Source organism: Penicillium paradoxum, assembly GCF_028828445.1.
Source record: "Penicillium paradoxum strain IBT 22861 chromosome Unknown utg000002l_segment0_segment0, whole genome shotgun sequence".
In the NCBI taxonomy this organism is placed as follows: domain Eukaryota; kingdom Fungi; phylum Ascomycota; class Eurotiomycetes; order Eurotiales; family Aspergillaceae; genus Penicillium; species Penicillium paradoxum.
In genome coordinates, this window is record NW_026643180.1 from 3,273,179 (window position 1) to 3,295,338 (window position 22,160).

The 22,160-nt window shown below is 49.5% G+C and overlaps 4 protein-coding genes across 4 annotated transcripts; 2 read left to right on the forward strand and 2 right to left on the reverse strand.

The window, feature by feature from the left end:
- Positions 1-173: 173 nt before the first annotated feature.
- On the forward strand, positions 174-3,446 carry N7457_001174 (putative sister chromatid cohesion factor (Chl12); the record flags this gene model as incomplete). Its single annotated transcript, XM_057172220.1, has 3 exons — positions 174-393; positions 448-2,974; positions 3,032-3,446. 3 exons carry the CDS (start codon positions 174-176, stop codon positions 3,444-3,446), a joined length of 3,162 nt encoding a protein of 1,053 aa, XP_057036123.1.
- Positions 3,447-3,943: 497 nt separating this feature from the next.
- On the reverse strand, positions 3,944-4,156 carry N7457_001175 (uncharacterized protein; the record flags this gene model as incomplete). The annotated part of the gene is made up of 1 exon (XM_057172221.1): positions 3,944-4,156. One exon carries the CDS (start codon positions 4,154-4,156, stop codon positions 3,944-3,946), a length of 213 nt encoding a protein of 70 aa, XP_057036124.1.
- A 1,919-nt stretch (positions 4,157-6,075) lies between these two features.
- Positions 6,076-6,726, forward strand: N7457_001176 (glutathione S-transferase family protein; the record flags this gene model as incomplete). The annotated part of the gene is made up of 1 exon (XM_057172222.1): positions 6,076-6,726. The coding sequence occupies one exon, from the start codon at positions 6,076-6,078 to the stop codon at positions 6,724-6,726; it is 651 nt and encodes a 216-aa protein (XP_057036125.1).
- Positions 6,727-9,149: 2,423 nt separating this feature from the next.
- Positions 9,150-22,089, reverse strand: N7457_001177 (nonribosomal peptide synthase; the record flags this gene model as incomplete). The annotated part of the gene is made up of 5 exons (XM_057172223.1): positions 9,150-16,163; positions 16,218-19,340; positions 19,402-20,136; positions 20,185-20,856; positions 20,950-22,089. The coding sequence occupies 5 exons, from the start codon at positions 22,087-22,089 to the stop codon at positions 9,150-9,152; spliced, it is 12,684 nt and encodes a 4,227-aa protein (XP_057036126.1).
- Positions 22,090-22,160: the final 71 nt, after the last annotated feature.

The following is a 22,160-nucleotide window of genomic DNA, read 5'->3' on the forward strand; positions in this document are numbered from 1 at the left end:
CGTATACTTGAGAATCTAGTCAAATCCCCACTGTTCTATAGATGTGATCGTAAAAGGACTTAGCGGCCAAAATGGGACTAGCGCGTTCCGTTAGCACGCGTCGCGTCTATCAGAGGGGAATTGCATTGGAGACTGTGTATTGACATGAGATCCATAGATATCTGAACGCATGAATGCTTCCTTCGTCGCCATTTCTATCCTCGTTTGATCCGGCCCTTCATCTCCACTCCGAAGGACTTGACAACACGATAAACCCGCCATCCGAATCGTTTTCCGACGATCTCGAGGCAATCCACCTGCACCGCCGCGAACAAATTCACAATCGAGTTGTAATTCAACATCGGGCGTGGGACTTATCGGATGTGTTTCGCAGTGAAGACGAAATAAGACCTGGTTCGAGACTTCCTGTTCACACTGATTAGAGTAGTGACACTGACGGCCACCCAGTCGATACGCCAACCAAAACTATCACGACTCCGAGAACATTTTCTCACGCTCCTACTCGACGGCTGTCCTTTATCCCGTCCTCGCCGCCAATTACAAGAATGCCGTTCATATCGTCTCCGAGCGTTCGCGCACCCAATTCTACCGATGCGACAAACGACCCGCAAAAGAGGAAAGTCGCTGATGGGGAGGGAGGCTCAGAGCAAACAGAGCCGAAGCGCCAGCGCATGGTTGGAGGCTTCGTCGATGATGATGACGATGATGAAGAAGATGATCTCGCTGCTTTCAGAGACGAGCAGATAAAGGATCAATATGATCTGCCGGAGCGCATCTGCCAGCAGCCTTCGACGGAACTCCCTAGCATACTGGTATCACCACTGGCATTTACGAAACCGAACGCGGCAACCAATGTTATATCTAGCGCTTCCAAAACGCTATCAGAGTTGACACCCCGGGCTGCTTCAACCGCCCCCAAAAGATTTGAGATCAAGACTTGTGCTGGCAAGACCCATAGTGTCCCCCAAAGAAAGGTCCAGGCCCCCGTTTCCTACAAACAAATAATCGCTAGTCGGTCCGAGACAGAACCCGGAAAGGCGAAGAAGAGTTATTTTGGCATTGATATCCACCAATTACTAGACGAGGCAGCCAACGACAAAAGGCCGTCGAAGACAGTCCAGCAGCCCCGAGTCCAGCAAACTATCGAAACAAACGAACAGAGCTCCAAGCAAAAGAAGATAGACTCTGCAATGTGGACAGAGAAGTACCGTGCTCGGAAATTCACTGATCTCATCGGAGATGAACGCACTCATCGATCCGTGCTTCGCTGGCTCAAGGGATGGGAGTCCATTGTATTCCCTGGATTGGCCAACTCTCGCGCAAAGAAACCTGCCCAGGATGGCGAGGAGGAGTATATCCATCGAAAGGTTCTTTTGCTGAGTGGTCCTCCCGGACTCGGAAAGACAACACTGGCACACGTGTGTGCCAAACAGGCTGGCTTCGAAGTGCTTGAAATCAATGCTAGTGATGACCGCAGCAGGGATGTGGTCAAAGGTCGCATCCGTGACGCGCTGGGAACAGAGAATGTTAAAGGTATGAACGTGGAGATTGGCGAGAAAAAGGTCCGCCGCGCCGGTAAACCCGTCTGTGTCGTAGTGGATGAAGTCGATGGTGTCACTGGTGGTTCTGGGAGCGGTGGTGAGGGTGGTTTCATGAAAGCTCTCATTGACCTTGTTCTGCTTGACCAACGAAACGCGAAATGGTCATCGGAAGGCAATAATGGCAAGAAGCGCAAAGGTGACAACTTCCGATTCATGCGGCCGTTGATTCTGGTTTGCAATGACCTTTACCACAGCAGTCTCCGGCCACTCAGAGCATCGTCCATTGCGGAGATGATCAGTGTCCGTCAAGCACCACTGGAGAATGTTGTCCAGCGAGTCAAAGTCATTTTCGACCGTGAAGGCATCCGATGCGACAATGATGGCGCTCGGAGGCTCTGTGAAGCGGCCTGGGGTATGGTCAGCAGAAAAAAGCGCACTGCCAAAGCCCAGGGGTCTGCCGAGGGTGACATTCGTAGTGTGCTAGTGGCCGCGGAATTTGTCGCACATAAGCTTCGGAACGAGTCGTTGCCATCCTCGCTCAGACTAACGAAGAATTGGCTGGAAAATCGAGTCCTGAATGCATCGGCCGAGGGTAGTGCATTCTTCAAAGAGATGAGTCGTGGCGGTGTTCGTGAGATTGTGAATCGTGTATTCACAGAGGGTGCTGGCTTCTCAGATGCCCCTACCGGGATGAGTTTCCAAGACCGCTTTGATAAAACCAATAGCCGTGTCCCCGTTGGGGTGGCGGATCTGCGCAAGCGACACGCAATCAATCGATTGCGGGAAATGGTTGATGCCAGTGGTGACCACGACCGCTGCGTATCGGACTGTTTTGCTTCATATCCCATTCAGCAATACCAGGATGACAATTATTTCTCCAAACCTAACGCCGCCCACGATTGGCTTTATTTCCATGACACAATCAGCTCGAAAGTCTACTCATCTCAAGAGTGGGAACTGATTCCATATCTCAGCCAGTCGGTCGTCGCCTTCCATCATTTGTTTGCTACGGCCAGCGGCAGAACCACCGAGGATGACACCAATGATGATGACGAAGAAGAAGCCGAAGAACCTCATCCTTTCTCAGGACCCAGAGCCGATTTTGCTGCATTCGAAGCACAAAAGCAGAACCGCGCGGCCATGACTGCATTCCATGCCTCCTTCTCGGCACCTATGGCCCGCATGTTCCGGTCAACCGAGAGTGTGATCACAGAACTAATTCCCTACTTGATCCGCATGTTATCGCCCGACGTCAAACCGGTTGTCATCCGTGGAAGCGGGGACCAGAGGAGCACAGCCACCGTTCGCAAAGAGTCCGAACGTGCGCTCGTCCTATCTACCGTGGGTGTCATGACTGGGATGGGTGTGGCATTCGAAAAAGTCCGAGTGGAACATGAAGGAAGCCATGGTGGATGGGCATACAGGATGGAGCCGTAAGTGATATTCCAAATCCTCTGTGAGACATGTGAAGCTAACGAGCCACCGATAAGGCCCATTGATTCGCTGGTGGTCTTCTCGAAGATCAAAGGTAGCACCGTTGAAGCTTCGGGGAGTACAGCACCAGTGAGATATGCCGTTCGCCAAGTGCTAGACCAGGAGTATCGCAAGGCAACGGCACGCAAGGTGCCTGATGCCACGAGCGCATCAAAACTCGGCGCCAAAACTTCTAAGGGTGCTGATGGGGACGCCGCCGAAAAAGCAATGAAAGAAGCGGCTATCAAACGCGACTTCTTTGGTCGGCTGGTCGATGAACCCGCGCCTCAGTCTCGAGAGCTAGATATTACAGACAGCTGGGCTGAAGAATCGTCCAAGGCTGGACGGAAAGTCTGGGTAACTTTCCATGAAGGCTTCTCAAACGCAGTCCGGAAACCGATATCTTTGGGAGAGCTGATGGCTGGACTGTAATATACATTTATTTTACACATGAGGTTGCCTCTTTGAAGCGTTTATCACGGTGTGCTGGAGTTCTTCTAAAGCTTATTTTATACTTCCTATAATGACAGTCTTCTACGAACTATTGAATGTCACAGTACAACTGCATTACTTGACTCGGATTTGATATTCAGATCACAATTTCAATTTCAAAAAACACCAACCATCCAATAAACAAAACCAGATATCCTTCCATTCTCATATGACATATTTTGGACGCTCTTCATAAACAAAAGAGCAACATAGCTGAACCGACGATTGCTGAAACCCATCACAAACACAAACCGAGAAACCAACGCAAGACAAAGTATTATTAGAACGAGTAAATCCCATCCAGCTCATTCCATCATTGAAGGCAGAGGGCGAATGCATGCACCCAGGAAATCGCACGCAGTGACGTATAGAATCGAAAACAAATGAAACAGATGAGAGGAACCATGCACTCCATTCATTGTTTCGACATGGCCCGTTTAGCGGGTGCTGAAGTAGTTGGCAAGGGCCTCATTGTGCAGTGCCTTGCGCTGGACGTCGGCAGTATTGTCCAGAGACTTGGAGCTGAGCGAGTACCATTTGTGCTTTTTGGCTAACACATCGACTCCGCTGATGGTTGTCGCGGTGGAGATGGTGGAGTGGGTTGAGGCGGCACTGGAGTTGGCCTTGGAAGATGTGGAGTTGCTGGACATTTTGAATGATATGAGTAGATGTGTGACTGAGGGTTTTGGAGGATTGGTAGAGATGGAGGCTTTGGAGAGTTTGTTGGTCGATGTAGATGGAGGAAAAGTCAACGAAGAACGGTGTGTATAGGAAGGTGTTCTGAGAAGGGAAGGCAGTCTTGAGATCTCGAGACTGTGCAGTGGATTGGATTGGAATGGTTTGTTCTACTGGGGATCTCATCGGGTTTTTATATCAGATGGGTAGCTACACAGTTCATTTACTCCGTTCCCAGGACTTGTCACTCCGAACCAGCGCTGAGCAAAAAGAACAAAAAAAAACCTCATAACGCCAATGCCCCACCGAATAAGCCATATTGTATGAGCGCAGTCTAGAATCTGCACTATACACTCGCATGAGACAGCCCAAACAAACGCCAGTAGTTACAGCCGCCCTATGGGGGCTCAGCATCGGACTCAAAGTTCGGAGTTCGGAATTTCTTCGAGACTAAGCTACATGAGGCTTAAGGGATTGGGAAATGTGGCGAAGAATATCCGATCAGGTAGCTGGATAGATTGCTTAGCAAGTGCAGATTATCTAGACCTCGTTGATGACATTCTCAGCTGCGGGTCCCCAGTTGGGTAATGCGTGTCTCCTTGTGATCACACCCTTTGAAGATACAACTCGTATAATTTTCCATAATATATCCTATTACACGAAAGGGCGCAGTTTGGGATGGCTTTGATTTCTAATCGGATCGTTTAGGGCCTGAAGATCGAGGCGCTGTGACGATTTACGAAGTGGCTTGATATGACTCAGGACATCACGACAAACCCTAAACAACGTGGCGGATCTTTTTAGTTGAAAGGCCCTAGTGATCTGCAAACATGATGACATGGGAAAAGGAAAGACACCTTGGATCTCGAGGTTGTGGATTCGAGTACTCCGTAAGTAGTCCGATGTTAGTCCGATCCAATTTTTTTACTCCGATGTGGAATGCCTACTTACTCCGTAGTGATTCAGATGAATTTTCATTCCGAACTTTTATTCCTCATGTCTATTTTAATCAAGGCCTAGATCGAATATCCTTACGAACTAGCTGGACACTAGTTGAGGTATCGGAATACTGATATTTGGGAGGGTTTTATTCCGATCGAGTACATGTAGGCCGTTAGTCCGATCGGCCTAGCGATTCAACTTTGTTCCTACTCCGTTGGCATTCCTAGAGGCTAGCATCACTTCATCCCTTCATCCAACTCATTTCAAACCCTGCAGTTTATCGATGCAAAATCATTCGATATCTTATCTTAACCCACGCGTGAACACAGAAATGGTCGGGGTTTTACCTCGGAACAGGCTGCGGTTGACTCCTTTGTAATGCCTCTACGAGACTGCCATGGCTTGTAGCCATTCAACACTTGGTCTTCCAAGGATCAAAGACATGACGTTTACGCGGCACCTAAAATTTAATAGGGCTCGGGCAGCTTCTGAGATGGAAAATGAACCTCTCAAGAAATGCTTGAGTCATGAAAGAAGCCGAATGATCAACTTGAAAATGGTTCTTCGGATCAATATGAACCAACGGTATCTAAGCTTATCATAAATCTGCGAGTCTACTGATTCATCCTGCCTAGGAGAGATCCATGCGATCATGACGGGCATATTCCACAGTTCAGATGCAACAGGTCTGTTTTGGTAGAAGCACAACTGCCTAGCAATCCGTCTGAAAGAAACCGGTTCCGCGATTCTTTGAGGCTTCCCCTTCTTTGTCTGTGTTCCCAAGGTCCCCCCTACGGGGACAAATGAGTATTCGACAATTGTGGGGGTCCGGAGAGACATGAAGCCTCATTTAAGAAAGCTTCGATTCCTGGCACTCATCACTTTCGACACAGTTTACATCTAAATTCTACCCAGTCTATCATTCACACAACTACATTGCCAACCTAAAGAAATGTCTCTCAAGCCCATCACGCTCTATGGCCATGGCCCCGGCCCCAACCCATGGAAAGTGGTCATGATCTTAGAGGAGCTGAACATTCCCTACACCCACAACATCATCAACTTCCCCGAGATGAAAAAAGAAGCTTTCGAGTCCATCAACCCCAATGGCCGCGTCCCCGCAATTCAAGACCCCAACACCGACATCACACTCTGGGAATCCGGCGCGATTGTCGAATACCTCGTTGACACATATGACAAGACAAACACCATCAGCTTTGCCCCTGGCTCCAAGGATTACTACCTCGCCAAGCAATGGCTCCATTTCCAGGTATCCGGTCAAGGCCCATACTTCGGCCAGGCCGTTTGGTTCAACAGCTTCCACTCAGAGGAGCTGCCAAGTGCCGTTAAACGCTACGTCAAGGAAATCTGCCGTGTCTCCGGTGTGTTGAACCGTGTTCTTCAGGAGAAGCAATATCTCGTCGGCGACAAGTTCTCTTATGTCGATGCTGCTTTCGCTCCATGGTATCTCCTGATAGGTCCATTTGAGATTGATATGGAAAAGAGGTTCCCCAACGTCGTTGCTTGGTTGAAGCGGGTGCATGATCGTCCTGCTATTTCTAAGACGATCATGGACCGGGCTCTGGCTTGTACACAGCGCTAGACGAGTTATATGATATTCGCAGTATTCTCCCATTCGGACTTCGGCTCGATCGCTCGTGAATGAAATACATATATGGCATCAAATAACAACCCGTTTCCCAAGATCACCATTTGGACTTGGTCACTCCGTACTTGAAGCTATAGTTCGGAATACTATGATGGAACCCAGGTACCCTTGTTTCTTGACAGAGGAATTGACGTCCCGAGGGGTCTGTAGGGTTTGCAGTACTCTGCAGTGCAGCCAGATATAGGGTCGATCCGGCATGGGAACCACCAACAACAACACTGACCACACACACAGTGCTAGCGAGGGGATGGCCCCTAGGGGTACTACAGGAGAGGTATAGGAGTGTGTATTCTAAACCAGTAGCCACAGTCGCTGCAGCATATATGCTGACATGACAGACGGTTCCGGTATGAATTCTATGAGGATGGCTTTCCCCACTACACTATGTATGATCAACACTAAAACTTCTTTATCAGACATCTTACATATTAATATTTACAGATAACTTGTGGGATTATACTCTCGATACTCTCTATTATATCTCCCTTTGCATCGGGCGAATAAGACTTCTAGCTCTAAGGTTTCGGGATCATTTGTTTATCCTTAAGACTTTGCAAGGTTTAGTAGCTATATTAGTCGTCGGCAAAGAAGTGAATTATACCTAAGATGATATACTACGTAATTCTAACATCGTCTATTCTATTCTTTCTCTCTAGCTTTACAATCTTTATTCCGTTAAGTCTTCCTCTATACCTATTCTAATACACCTAGGTATCAACTTCGCTTTAATAGCATTAGATAAACCGGAGTGTAATCAGTTCGTAAGATTCTTTAATATAGTACTCGGAGGGATTATTATATTTATTTTAGGTAGAACCGTAGAGAAATGTTATAATTACTTTCAGCGGCGATATCGCTCTACTAATACTATAATATTGAACGTAAGACCGGTCGCCGGTGATAATATTTGCGCACTAGATAACCTAGACATTACTCTTTATCTTCCAGCTTATAACACACCTATTACACCGCCGGGGCATGCTATTTCGGATATGGATCGAGATATCAAGAAGGGGGTAGCATGTAAGGGGGATCTACACAATCCTGGAGCGACAAAACCATGGAATGGCTCTGTTCAAAATTCCAGGCCTTGAAAAGGGAGCCTTAAACGGGATGTGAGGTTGGAAACCGAAATGGAAAGAGACAATGAGGACTTTTGTGTGCTCGGTCATCACATTAACTACTACCTTATTGCATTTAAGCTCTAGGTGTCGTGGAACTCGCAGGGGCAAGGGGTTGGGACATATATTTATTTGCTGGAATCATGATGCTCCCAGCTACATTCCTGTATGTTACTCGTTTTCGCTACGATACTCGGGTCCTAGGACCTTGTTTGTTCAATGTCTTTTAAGAGCCTGTTAGCTTTTGACCTCTTTGTCGAGGCATATGATCATACGTCTTGAGGGGTTCCAATATGCTCATGCCGAAAAGCAGCGGCGCTATCTTTCCACATTCTGTAGTACTGAAAGGGTCAAAATATCCCTTGGCGATCCCGGTGATGCAGCGAAGTGCCTGACGAAGAGGAGATAGGGAAGAAGTGTCAGAGGAATAGGAAATAGGAACGGTAGATCTGTTGAAACAAGCAGACAATCCTGCGCCAGTTATTGGAAATTTGTTGCCTCACTTCTTGCCCGAGGTGGTTGGTGAGTTTTCAGGTGGTTTCAGAGCATTTCCTCGAGGCGCTTCCGCGGCGTCCTCGCTCATTGCTCGCTGTGTCCTCGCGCCATTCGCGAGGACATCTCATGGAAGTCTCGAGGACAGGCTGTGTATCCTGGGTCCCCACAAAGTTGAGGCTCTCGTACGTCATCCCGCATAGCAGCACGTACTAAGGAGATCCATTGCAATAAGATGCCCCCGGAACAGACCTAAGCTTTCATCTTAAATCAGCAGTGTCGGGTTGCTGCTTTCAACAATATACTAGGAATCCTGTCTATCAACCTGGCTCCTTCCAGCAAAATAAATCCCGGCCAGGTCAGCCCCAGCAAACAATCAGTCATCAAATAGGCAATCCGAGAACGCGAGGCTCGACGATCGTCCCTAAAGTCGAACCTTCGGATCGGTCTAGCGGGTTCGAGCTAGGTACCTTGCTCTCTGTTGTACTGATTTACGTACTCTAATTTTCTATCGGCTTAAGGTCCGGAATATTCAGGAAGCAAAATCGATTTTTTTAAATTGAAACAGAACCCCAAGCGCCATACACCTTCGCACTTGCATAACAAAACAGGTAAAATGGAGCAAATGCTTGACCTAACGCCCCTGACATTTTTTTTTTTTTTCGTTTTTTCCTTTCGTTGATTTATCTGCTGAAAAACAAAAGAAAATCATAACCCAAGCATGGACAATTCACAGCGCCTCAATCAATTCTGCAGCTTTTGATTGATAAGCTGCATTTGCAGACGCATAGTCGGGTGCTCCACAACCTCATCGACTGTCACATTGACACCATGCTGGTTAAACAAGGTGGAGATCTGTACTGGGGCCATCGGATCACCCCAGACCTCATAGTAGGCCGTGTCAACGGATCTCGTCTCGCCTGGTAGTTCGCCGAATGCGGTCTTCCACACCTCTGCGACGATGCCATTGACGTCCTGGCCCATCACCTCTATGCATGGCGATGAGGAGGATATATCAGTAGAAAGTGAGATTGGAAGACTGAGGGAGCATTTGTCACTGGTGAGTGAAGCGACCTTCGCTTGTAAGCCCTTCGAAAGACTCTCCACCGTCTCGCCCAAGGCGCATAGCAAAGAATCAGCGACATCCTTTGAAAGAACATTGTCGCTATAAGTCAGCTGGATACAGTAGTCATTGTATCCGATCGGGAACGACCAGATCCAGAGGTCAGCAAGGTCATGCGGTGGAGTGAACCACTCGACGGAGCAGTTGGCATTGCCGAAAGAGAATTGCTCGATCTCATCATCGAGATTTTGGTGCTGAATGACCGAGCTGAAGCGCTCCCATCTTGGCCACGAGGTGCACGTCTCGATGATGCGACGGAACCCGTAGTTCTCGTGCGGAATCATAGATAGGTGCTGGTTCTGAATATGACTTAAGAGATCCATGCCGTTCCAGTCTGAGGTATGAGGGAACTGCACCCGCACAGGGACGATGTTGAGACACGGACCAGCGAGGTTCTGGACCTGAGGAATGGATGTATCGTTGCGGCCTGAGATGACATGGCCAAATGTGACGTCGCGGTTGTTAGACAACCGGGAGAGAACTAATGCCCACGCAGCCTTGAATACCGTTGCAAATGTGAGCCCATGGGTGCCGAGGGAGGGTGAGTGGACGTTCATCGAAACGGAGTCGTTGATCGGGTTTCGGTAGGTGGGTGTGGGACGGGCTAGAACGTGAGTCATGCGAGACCCCTGAAGGAGGTCACGCCAGAAGGCCTCACTTTCACTACCATGAGTGATCTGAGTGTGTCGGACAAAAGAGGAGAAAGTTGGGGCAGAAGTCAGGGGAGCCTTCAGATATGCTGCTTTGAGGTCGCGAATGAGGATTGGCACAGCGATGCCGTCGTACTGGGCATGAGAGATACGCATCACCAACCGATGCCGCTCCGCACCGTACTTTAAAAGTTTGAATTGCACAAGTGGCATACCAAGATTCACATCACGGGCCATGTCCTGTGCAATGAAGTCTCGGGATGCACCGGAACCAAACTCCTCATCGTACTCCTCTTGAGTGCAGTTGTCGTGCTTGAACTCGAGTTGGATATGCTTGAGAACAACCTGGTATGTCTTCTGGCGATAAACGGCGAAGACTGTTCGTAGGATAGGGTGATGGTGAACGAGAGTATGGCATGCCTGCTCTAATTGCACAGCATCAATTGAGCCATCGAATCGGAAACTGAAGTAATTGAGGTAGCCACGTTGTTTTAAGTGGCCTGCCGCCATGGCCCAGGCTTGATAGTCACTGGCCTCGACGATGTCTTCAACCATGTCCGAGTAAATGGATATCTGAGACCTGATCGCGCTCTGCATCTCCTCGGTGATGGAGGCAAAGCTGGGGGAATTGAGTGCTTTTGAATGAATAAGTTCGGTGGCAGCGAGACTCATATCCGATAGCTTGGGAGTTCGGAAAATATCCGAGACGAGAAGATTAATGTTGTGGGTTCTAGCTGCGCCAGCGAGTCGCATGGCAGTGATACTGTCCCCTCCTAGTCGCAAGAAATGGTCGCCGGCACTGATTTGATTGGTCGGCAAATTTAAGACCTCGGACCAAAGCCTTTGCAAGGTCTTTTCCATGTTTGTCGAAGGTGCTTGCTGTGCTGTATCCCGCAGAGAAAATGATGTAAGCTGATTGAGTGTGAGATCAGCTCCCAGTTGACGCAGTCGCCGTCTATCAAGTTTCGCAGAGAGAGTGATAGGGATTGAGCTTATCAAAACAAATGTTCCAGGCAGCATGTAAGAAGGCAGAGCTTCTTCCATCCCAATCTTCACCTTCAACAGAACGGATTGCACCTCGTCGCTCATTTGAACAACTACAGTTTCCGAGATACCCTGAGAGTCCCGAGACTGGATGGTAAAGAAGGCAGCCAAGATAGGATCGTGTTCGTGGCCAGCCGGAGTGATCAAGTCCACTACCACTCGCCATGAGCTTGGGGCGCGCTGCAAGAAGTGGTGCTCAATATCTCCCAGTTCGACGCGCTGCCCACGAACCTTGACCTGCGTATCCTTTCTCTTGAAGAAACTCATCGTCCCGTCAGAGTTATATCTCGCCAGATCTCCCGACTTGTAGATTCGTGTGGTCCAGCCCTCATGACAATACTCTGCGCTCAACCATTCAGGACTTTGGATGAATGCATCGGAGGTTTTGTCTGGGTTATTCAAGTAACCCTGTGCCAGTATCGGACCTTGGATCACTACTTCACCCACGCATCCAATTGGAGCGAGCTTATTGTGGTTATTGGGATCCACAATCCACATGATGCTTCCAATGGCGCGCCCGAAGTTAGTCGGATTGTTCGATCGCTCAGTGACGTGGTGATAGGCAGCATGGATGGAGGTTTCTGCGGGACCGTACATCGCAAGCAGCTTTGTGCGGTCCACCCACTTGTCGATGGCTTCGGGGGTCGTTATCTCGCCGACTAGGGCCAATGTCTTCAAGGATGGCACATCCGACAAGAGCATGGATACCGTTGGAGTCAGGCATGTGTGATTGACAGCCATCTTGTTCATGAAACCACTCAGATCATTCATACGCTCGTGATCCGATGGCATGCAGACGACTCCCCCGTGTGTCAGAGTTGTGAAAATGTCATGAATAGAAACATCAAAAGTGAACGCAGCAAACTGCATTACGCGTGATTCACGTCCGAGTTGGAATACCTCCCCGTGGGACCGCATGCTTTCACAGATTGCAGAATGCGAGAGCAGAATACCCTTGGGCGTTCCAGTTGAGCCGCTGGTAAAGACAACAAAGGCTGTATTGTGTGGCTGGACGACAGATACAAGCGATCTATTTACAGGAGGTAAGGATGTGAAAAGGGATGGACCGACACTAACGATGATGGGAACTGTTCCTGTCAGATACTCGATATGGGTAGTACCGGCCAAGAGAATTGTCGATCTTGCATCCTCGATGATGCCTGCAATTCGAGTTATCGGGAATGAAGGATCAATTGCGTATACTGCACCGCCCGCTTTGAGGATTCCCAGCTGTGCGACAACTGCCCATGCGGACTTGGAGAAGCACACAGGCACGAGGACCTCGGGGCCAACACCCATGCTCTGGAGATGCTGAGCCAGCCGAGTGGAAAAGTTGTCCAGTTCGTCGTAAGTGAAACTCTCATCCCAGGAGCTGACAGCGAGATCCTTGGGGTTGGTGGCAACAATGCGCTCCACAGCGTTATGTACGCATTTCTGGTAATCTCTGGGAGGAGCTTTAAGCTTGTTCCACATTAGAATTTCTGCCATATCCCGTTCAGTGAACAAGTCCACCTCTGCCAGCGTGCCATCGTCTGATGCAGAATTGACCTGATGCAAGACATGCTGGAAGTGATGAAGAATACGCTGGACCTGCGCTTCGGTCACCATCTGCTTATCATACTGCAACTCGAGCGTGACCTTGCCAGCACTGATGAAGCACTCAAGGGCCAATGGATATGTCAAGAATCTTGTATCCATTGCTGTGCCATCTGCCATCTGCCAGAACTCCGAGTCGGCTGCCTGCGCGTTGGGATCACTGTATTCAGTGACATGAACAACCAGCAGGCTTTGGAATTCGCAGGCGTTGGCACATGCAGGGCTGAATTGCTTGATCTTTTGGAGACCAGTGTGCTCAAAGGGTATCATGGAAATCTCTTGATCGTAGAGCTCTCCTAACAGCTGTGATACAGAGTTGCCGGGCTGAATAGTTGCCTGAATGGGTACAGTGGTGATGGTTGGCCCTGTCATGTCTGTAATGCCAGGGACATTGGCATTGCGTCCCGTCAGAGTAGCCCCAAAGACGACGGACTCCGAGTTGCAGTAGCGGGCGAGGACAATCGCCCAGGCGGCACGGATCATGGTCGATGTTTTGAAATCAGTCTGCGAAGATTCCGTGAAGGCCATCTCGTGCTTGAGCAGTCCATCGGAGATGGGCTGATAGGAGGGCGTCGGCAGTGGAAGGAAGCCAGATACAGCATCATTCGACAATTGAGATACCCAGAAGTTCCGGGCCTCGTCTGGGGTTGTCTCAGTAAGATATTGGATGAAGTTACTGAATGAAGGCGGAGAGGCACCGAGGCTCACTCCTTGATAAACTTGCTGCACCTCTTTCATGATGAGGAATCTGCTCCATCCATCGTATAAGGAGTGGGCGATAGTCCACACAAAGTATTCACCGGCAATGGCGTACCGAGAAAGGGATTTCCCGTGCTCTATCGGTACATTTCGGTCCTTCGCCAGATATTCTTCAAGCGAGCTAGTAGATTTCCACAAGAGATTCTCTTGGAGGACGACTGATAAAGATCCCCAACGGCTAGTATGGACGATTCGTGACCGCAAGATGGAATTACGGTCTGCCACAATCTGCCATGCCTGACGGAATCGATCCAAGTCCAGATGAGGAGGGAGCTTGAAGATATTCTGAGCCACGTAGGTGCCATTATGTCTGACTGACAGGGAGAACAATGCTTCCTGCAGTGGGCTTGTCGGAAAAGCGTCTTGGACGGACTGTTTAGGGATGTGATACTGAGATTCTAGCAAGACCAGCAGATCGTCCACGGCATCGGCCCCTTTGATCAATGTAAAAGGCTCAAGGTCTTTCACGACCTGCCTTTCTGCAAAGACCGCCAGCTTGGCTAATTCATCCAGCTGTGGGGACTGGAAGATGTTCGTGATGGTTAACAAGATACCTGCCTCCCGCGCCATTGGGACGAGATACATGGCGCTGATGGAATTAGCTCCGAGGCGGAAGAAGTGATCGTTGGCACCAATGGAGGAAATAGGGATATGAAGGACATCAGCCCAAAGAGCCTGCAGCTTCTTCTCCATGTCTGTCGTTGGAGCTTGTTTGAGTTCTTCCGCGAGGGAGTATTGAGCCACTTGAGCTGGTGTGAACCCTTCCGTCAGCTTTCGCAGCCGCTTCCGGTCCACTTTACCAGAAAGCGACGTTGGCATTTCCCCCACTGGGATATACATCGATGGGACCATATAGGTTGCAAGGGACTTGGCCAGCAATGTTGCTAACTCCAAGAAGCTAGATTTGAGACGAGCTGACATCTTCAAGATGCTGTTTCTGTCGCCCTCGGTTGTTGTTTCAACACCATCTGCTAGGGAGATGAAAGCCACAAGCATTTTGATATTTGGATCCTCTTGGACCGACACCTGTTCGACGATTGCATTCCGAATGATGGGCAGACTAGATCGAACCTGGTGCTCAATTTCACCTAGTTCAATCCGTTGTCCCCGCAGCTTGACTTGAGTATCACCCCCCACACGGCCGATCAACGTAATCGATCCGTCAACATTGGAGCGAACCAGATCACCCGTTCGATACATCCGTCTCCTCATTCCGGGAGTAGTTGAAGAAACCGATAGGTTGAGAGCATTTGTCCACGCAGGATCTGTCAGGAAGACGGAATTGGATTTCTCGTCATCATTCAAGTATCCTCGAGACACAAGGGGTCCCTCGATGACAAGCTCGCCGACCGCTCCAAGTGGAACTAGCTGTGATGGATCACGGGGATCCACGACCCACAGTAAGGATGCATCGGTTGACATTCCGATGCATGATGCATCTGTATCCACTGATTGAACAGCGTTAATTGATGCCCAGACACCACACTCAGCTGGGCCATATGCATTGAAGAGTTTCACCCGTTCGGACCAGATCTGATAATTATGAGCGGTTGCACGCTCGCCCGTAAGGACCAATGTTTGGAGCGTGGGCACACTCTCAGGTTGCAGAATAGTTGCAACAGTTGGCGTCAGGCAGATCCAGTTAACCTGATTGGAATTGATAAACCCAGCCAGATCGCCCATGCGCTCGTCCTCAGATGGCATGCAAACCGTTCCACCATGCATCAGCGTCATCCAGATCTCGGACATACTAACGTCGAAGACGAAGCTGGAGAATTGACCGACAACAGAGTTCTTGCCCATACCGAGAACTTTGGCATGGGCGAGAGAGCTGGTCACAAATGCGCCATGTTCGACAACGATACCTTTTGGTGTTCCTGTCGTGCCACTCGTGAAGACCAGACTCACTGGATCCGAGGAGTGAACCTTTGTGTTTATTTTTGTGGACACATAATCTAACTGCTGGACGGTCTCGGCAGTGACGGGGAAGATTGTGCCAACCATATCATCGAACATGTTGCTCTGCTTTTTTCCAGTGAGGATGAGCGTTGCAGATGTGGCAGAGATAATATGAGCCTTTCGGTCCGCAGAATGGAGTGGTGCCACAGCAACATAAGCGCCTCCCGCTTTCATCACGGCGAGCATTGCAACAACAGCCCAAGCGGACTTTTCGAAACAAAGTGGCACAAATGTACCGGGACGCACACCGAGATGTATGAGGTAATTTGCTAAACGGGTCGACAGGGTGTTGAGGGCGTCATAAGTGAGATCGCTATGATCCCATGACCGTAGAGCGACGCTGCTCGGTTGGAGATGCACCATTTCCATTACTAGATCATGAACGCATCCGTCCAATAAGTCCGGTAGCAATGTGTTTCGGCTGATTGCCGTTTGGCGGTGATGATCGCTGAAGAGGGAGATGCCTCCTATATATGTAGTAGGTGGCTGATCTACAACAGATTTCAGTGCATGGGAAAACGCCGATGCTACATTGATAGCATGTGCGGACGATAGTAGCGAGGACCGATACGCGAGGCTCGCCACTGCACGGTCGTCGTGAATTGTCACATGGACTGTAATACCATACTATAGGATGTCAGTGAGAGGTATTCCTCGATTTTTTAATGAGATTACACTTACTTCAGTAGGGTCCGAGCCGGTGATCTCTTCCAGGATGAGAGAAGAGTTGGAGCTCGCTGATGCCCGTCGCTGAATTGACATGATCGTGTTGAAGAGTGAACCCTGTGCTCCTAGAGCGTGTTGAATCTGAGCCAGCGAAACATGCTGATGCGATAGGCTTTGAATGAAGTCGGTTTGAACTGTCTCCAATGCAGCTTGCACCGTACCCGAGGGTGTTAGCTCTATGCTGCAGACCAGCATATTAATGAAAACCCCGACAATTTCCTCGACCTCCTCTACGGGGACATCTCGTCCTGATGTCAGATATCCAAAAGTAACATGGTCAGAGCCAGTGTATGCTCGAAGCACTAGTGCCCATGCCACTTGGAAGAGATTGGACATCGCGATGCCTATCTTCGAACAATATTCGCGCATACAAGCGAATGTCACTGGCATTTCCACATCAATTTCACATAGGTCGTTATCTCCGCTGTTCTTCAGTGTTGGGAAGAAGCAGGCTTCCGCATTAGCTAGGCGGGATGTCCAGTACGCGAGACTCTCGTCCAGCGATCGAGCCTGAAGGTACGCAATGTAAGAGCTATACAGTGGCTTCGTTGATGGTAGCAATTGGTGATCATATGCAGCACAGAAATCACGAAGAATGATACTACCGGATGCGGCATCGGTCAACGCGTGGCTCATCTCTAACTTGACAAACGTTCGGCCCTGTACAGTCGAGTAAATAGTAACCCGATGTTCGCCGCGGGCTATATTGACTGTCTTTGAATCATCATGAATTGTCGACTGCTGGAATATGTTTACCGGAACCGAACGATCGTCGCATTCGATGAATTGAATGTTGGCTGATAGCTGCTTGAGGACTGCCTGGTAGTATGGATTACTGTCCGAGATGCTCTCGACGAAGACCGTCCGTAGACAAGGGTGGTGATTAACGGTGTGCTGCCAAGCGGTAGCCAATTGCTGGACGTCAACTGAGCCTGACGCCTTGACCTCAAAGACGGTGAATGTTTCATAGTATCCAGGGGACCTGATCTGACTGAGCAGGATACCCTGTTGCACAGCCGAGAGAGGATATATATCCTCCACATCATCAATGTCCATGACTCCCACCTTGGATAGCCGATCATGGATCAAAGTATCCAAATCTTCGTATGAGGTCAGTGAAAGCAGTGGGAAATCGCTTAATGTGGTTTGAGATTCATGGTGTTCCAATTGATGCAGAGTCGCTTTGAGCGAAAGTTCGCATTGCTCGACCCAGAGTTTGATCTTTTCTTGATGGAGAATATGCCGAGGGAACGTAAAGACGAACTCGAGGGTCTGTGATCCACCCGGAGCCACTAGGATATCAAAGAGAGAATCCCGCGGCATGTCCTTTCCGCTGTCATGTATATTCTGGCGTTGGATCGACTGGAACAAAGAATCAACATGGTTAAGTTGCTTATACAGACCCGTATAATTGAACTTCATCTCCATGACTGCGCGTTGGTCTTCACTTCCATCTCTGAAACGTTGTGCAAAATAGCTCCGCCCACCCTGAGGGATTCTGCGTCGAACATCCTTGATCTGTCGCAGAATATCAATCAGACCGTTAGACTCGTTGGCGTTGGTCTGAATCGGGCAAATTGTGGTGAACCATCCAACGGTGCTTGAGAGATCGATTCCTGCATCCCATGATTCTCTACCGTGTCCCTCGATATAAATGGCGGGCAGTGACCGTCGGAACACTTGCAAAAACGCGTGACTGATCGTAGATAACATGATATCGACTGGCTCTGTACGCAGAGCCCGATGACAGACCTCCCCCAAAAGTTTCTTTGTGAGTTCAGGGGCCAGGGTAAAGGAAATGTGCTGGGAGTCGCCCACTGAGTTTGCTGTGCTCTGCATTCCCCAAAAGCCGGGGTCGGAAGGTGTGACAGTGAATGGCGATGCGCTTCCAGGATGAACTTGCTTGGATATATACTCATTCTGCAGCCTGCACCAAGCCTGGAACGACAGAGATGGCGCCAAGGCAGTGCCCGATTGCAGGACATCCTCTAGGTCCCGAAGGATGATATCCCAGGAGAGCAGATCTACGACTAGATGATGCGCCACAAGGAACAGCTGTTGCTCGGCATTCTCAATGTTGAACAGGTCCACTGAGAATACTGGACCGTTGACGATATCCAAGCTGCTTTGACTCTCTTGAATCATGATCGGAACTTCAAGTTTTTTCGCGTCCTGAACATTGAATCGATAGGTATTTTCGACGTCCCAAAGGATTGTCTGCCTCCAACCATCGGAATTTATGAAGCGCGCTCTCAGCATTGCATGCTTTCTCACCAGTTGCGCTAGCGCATCACGGAGGGCCGATGTGTCCACCTTTCGTGTCAATGACAGATGGACGCTCTGGTTATAATGATTGAATCCGTGAGGGACCCAAGAAAAGTACATGCGCTGCATTGGAGAGAGATCGAACGGCGCATCGGTCATCACGTCAGCACATGACTTGCTCTCTGTCACCTCCTGCGATTTCGAAGCTGTTTCCGCCAAGCTTCTGCTCCGAAGGAGGTTTTGGATGTCGATTGGAATACCCTCCTTGCGACAGCGTGCCACAAATGCCATGGCGCTGATGGAGTCTCCTCCTGCTTGAAGGAATGATTTGTGCAGCCCAACCCCCTTGGCTGGTTTGTTTAGAATCTCACCGCAGATAACCTGGAACTTCTTCTCCATCGCGGTGGACGGCTCCTGGTTGGTGGTCTCATCAGCAAGACTTTCTATCTGCTGATAGATGTCCGAACTCATGTCCGTAACCCAGAGCTGGATGGTCTTTCTGTCTATTTTTGTCGAAGATAGTTTTGGCAGAGATGTGACCAACGCCCACACTGATGGAACCATGTGTCTGGGGAGACGAGTAGACAATTCTTCCTCGATGCTGGCAACCTTTTCGGCGGCAAGGCTTTTGTTTTCATGCAAAACAAGAGATAGGTCACCGCTACCTCGAGCTGAGGGTTCTGCTACACACAGCGCGAACACTGCAACGAGACGGTCTTTGCACAAACCACTGTTGGGGAAGATGATCACACCTTCCTCAACTGCGTTGCTGGATGTCAGATGGAATTCGATCTCACCCAATTCGATACGTTGCTGGATGAGTTATTAGTATTAGAGAAAGGGGTTATATATTGGGATATGTTCAACCACATACCCCGTGGAGCTTGATCTGAGTATCCTTGCGCCCAACGAACACAATTGATCCATCAACGGCATACCGAACCAGGTCACCCGTTTTATACATCCGACGGGGTGCATTCTTGCTGTCAAAGTTCATTACCCAGGCTGGATCTTCGATAAATGAAGAAGCAGTCTTTAGGGCATCATGTAGATAACCACGAGCAAGAGTTGGTCCCTCAATGAGCAATTCACCCACCGTACCAATGGGTGCCAGTCGGTGGTGGTCATTACCATCAACCACCCATAGGTGGCAAGCAGTTCCGTTGCCGATGTTCTTTGGATCGGCACCCGGCTGAATAGGAGGGCTCACAGCGCAAGTCACCGAGCTCTCGGATGGACCATAGCCATTGAGAAGGACGACATGTCTCGCCCATTTGTCAACGATATCCTGACGGAGGGCCTCCCCTCCGAGGACAAGTGTCCTGAGAGAAGGAACATCCTCAGGATTTAGCAAAGCAGCAACTGAAGGGGTGAGATTGGCCCAATTAGCCTCCAACTTTCGAATGGAATGGGCCAGATCGTTGACGCGGTCTGACTCCGATGGAACGCAAACAGTGCCACCGGCGATCAGTGGTGAGATGATGTCCTCGATAGACAGATCAAAGGTAAAGTTGGAGAACTGATAGGATCTGGTCGTGGATGAAATTCCCATGCGAATTGCGCCAGCTCGGAAACTAGTGGCGAAGCCACGATGCTCGAGCACCACGCCCTGTGTGCGTTAGTAAAAATGAGGTGGAAGAAGAATCTCGATTCTTACCTTAGGAACACCGGTAGAGCCAGATGTAAAAACGACGAAAGCTGTGTTTTTGGGTGTCACTCGCGATACTGGGAAGGGGGAATTAGTGCCGCAAATCTCGAAAGCAGCCTCATCGACAACAACCACATGAGGAACTAGGGCCTCAAAGAGTCTTGAATGAGACGGAGAGGTGAGAACGACCCGAGCTCCAGTTTCTTTGATCAAACTTTCCAATCTTGATTGAGGATATTCGGGATCCAAGGCGGTACAAGCGCCCCCGGCTTTCAGAATTCCAATGATAGTGACAATGGCCCAGACCGACTTGGACAAACAATATGGAACGATCACCTCAGGCCCAACTCCGAGGGCAACCAGATGAAGGGCTAGCTTTGTGGATAGCTCATCTAGTTTGGAGTAGGAAAGGTCTCCGTAGTCCCAGGCACAAACGGCTATGGCTTCTGGAGTTGCTCGCGTCCTTGCCATGATAAGTTCGTGAATACACGAATCCACCAATTCGGGTTCTTCGCCATCCCATACTATTAGTTGATTTCTGTCGTGCTCGCTAAACAGGTCTGCCCCTTGGACCGATCCGTGACTGCTTTTAACAATGACATTAACTGCCTGGGACAGGGTGCTGGCAACACTCGCGAGCTGGCTTTTCGACATTCGAGTGTTCCATGTTTCGATCGTTACCTGAAGAATTTCCGGTTGAACTTGCACATCTACTGTGATATCATACTGCAGAAAGTTAGCCCGAACTCCTGCGAAAGGCTACTCAAGTCATACCTCAGTAGGGTCATATCCGATAACGTTTCCCAGGGACAACGTGTAATCCGACGATGCCGGTGGAGATGACCTTTGTAGAGAGAGAATTGTGTTGAAGAGATCCCTGGAGGCGCCGGGTAGAGCATGTTGAATCTGTGCGAGTGAGCAATGTTGGTGCGGCAGACTATCCAAGAAGTCTTGCTGCACTTGTTGCAGCAAGCTTTCGATGGAGCTCTCTGACTCGGTCATATTCAAAGAACAGACCAGCATGTTGATCAGAGGGCCAACAATGTCTGCAATATCGTTGATAGGCGCATCGCGTCCCGAGGTCAGATACCCAAAGCAGACTTGATCTGAACCAGTGAAGGCTCGTAATACCAGGCCCCAGGCGACCTGGAACAAGTTGGAGATTGTGATACCGGTTCGCGAGCAAAAGGATGTGATGGCATCGAATGAGATATCAAGGACAACTTCTTGGGACAAGAGCTCTGGCGTGGTCGCCTCGTGACTGTCGGGGCCATCCGCCAGCTGTGGGAAATGGCAAGGACGGACATCGTTCAGTTGTTTCACCCAGAACCCGAGACTGTCTTCAACATTTTGGAGCTGAATATAAGAGATATAATCGCTGTACAAAGGTCGGGATGTCTTGTCTAGAACACTGTCATATGCCCGTCGAAGGTCAGTCGCTAGGATAGCAACTGAAGACCCATCGATGATGATATGGTTCATTTCCAACTTGCAGAAGACCTTCTGCCCAGGTGCTTTGCATATTGTCAGCTTATGTGAGAGGCGATGGGGGTTGAATGAGATGCCATCCAAAGCCACTAGCATTTCCCTGATCTTGACCTCATCTACCAGCTCGGTTTCAATTATCTCAACCGTCGGAGTAACGGTTGTAAGTACAATCTGAATGTATTCTCCGTCTTGATTTTCCATGAAGATCGTTCTCAGGGCGGCATGTCGTTGTACAACGTCTTGCCATGCTCGACACACTCGTTCAGTGTTCACCGTTGACCCGATTGCTGTTGCCTCCCAGATGCTGAACGTTTCATAGCATCCAGAGGCTCGTATTTGACTGAAGAGCATTCCTTGCTGGATGGGTGAACACGGGAATATGGCCTCTATTTGTGTACTAAGAGGACTAGGCGTAAAGATGTCCATTGTTGCCATCTGGCCGAGTAGCTGATCTAGCTCGGGCGCTGCCAATGAGAGAAGAGGGAAGTCAGTGGGTC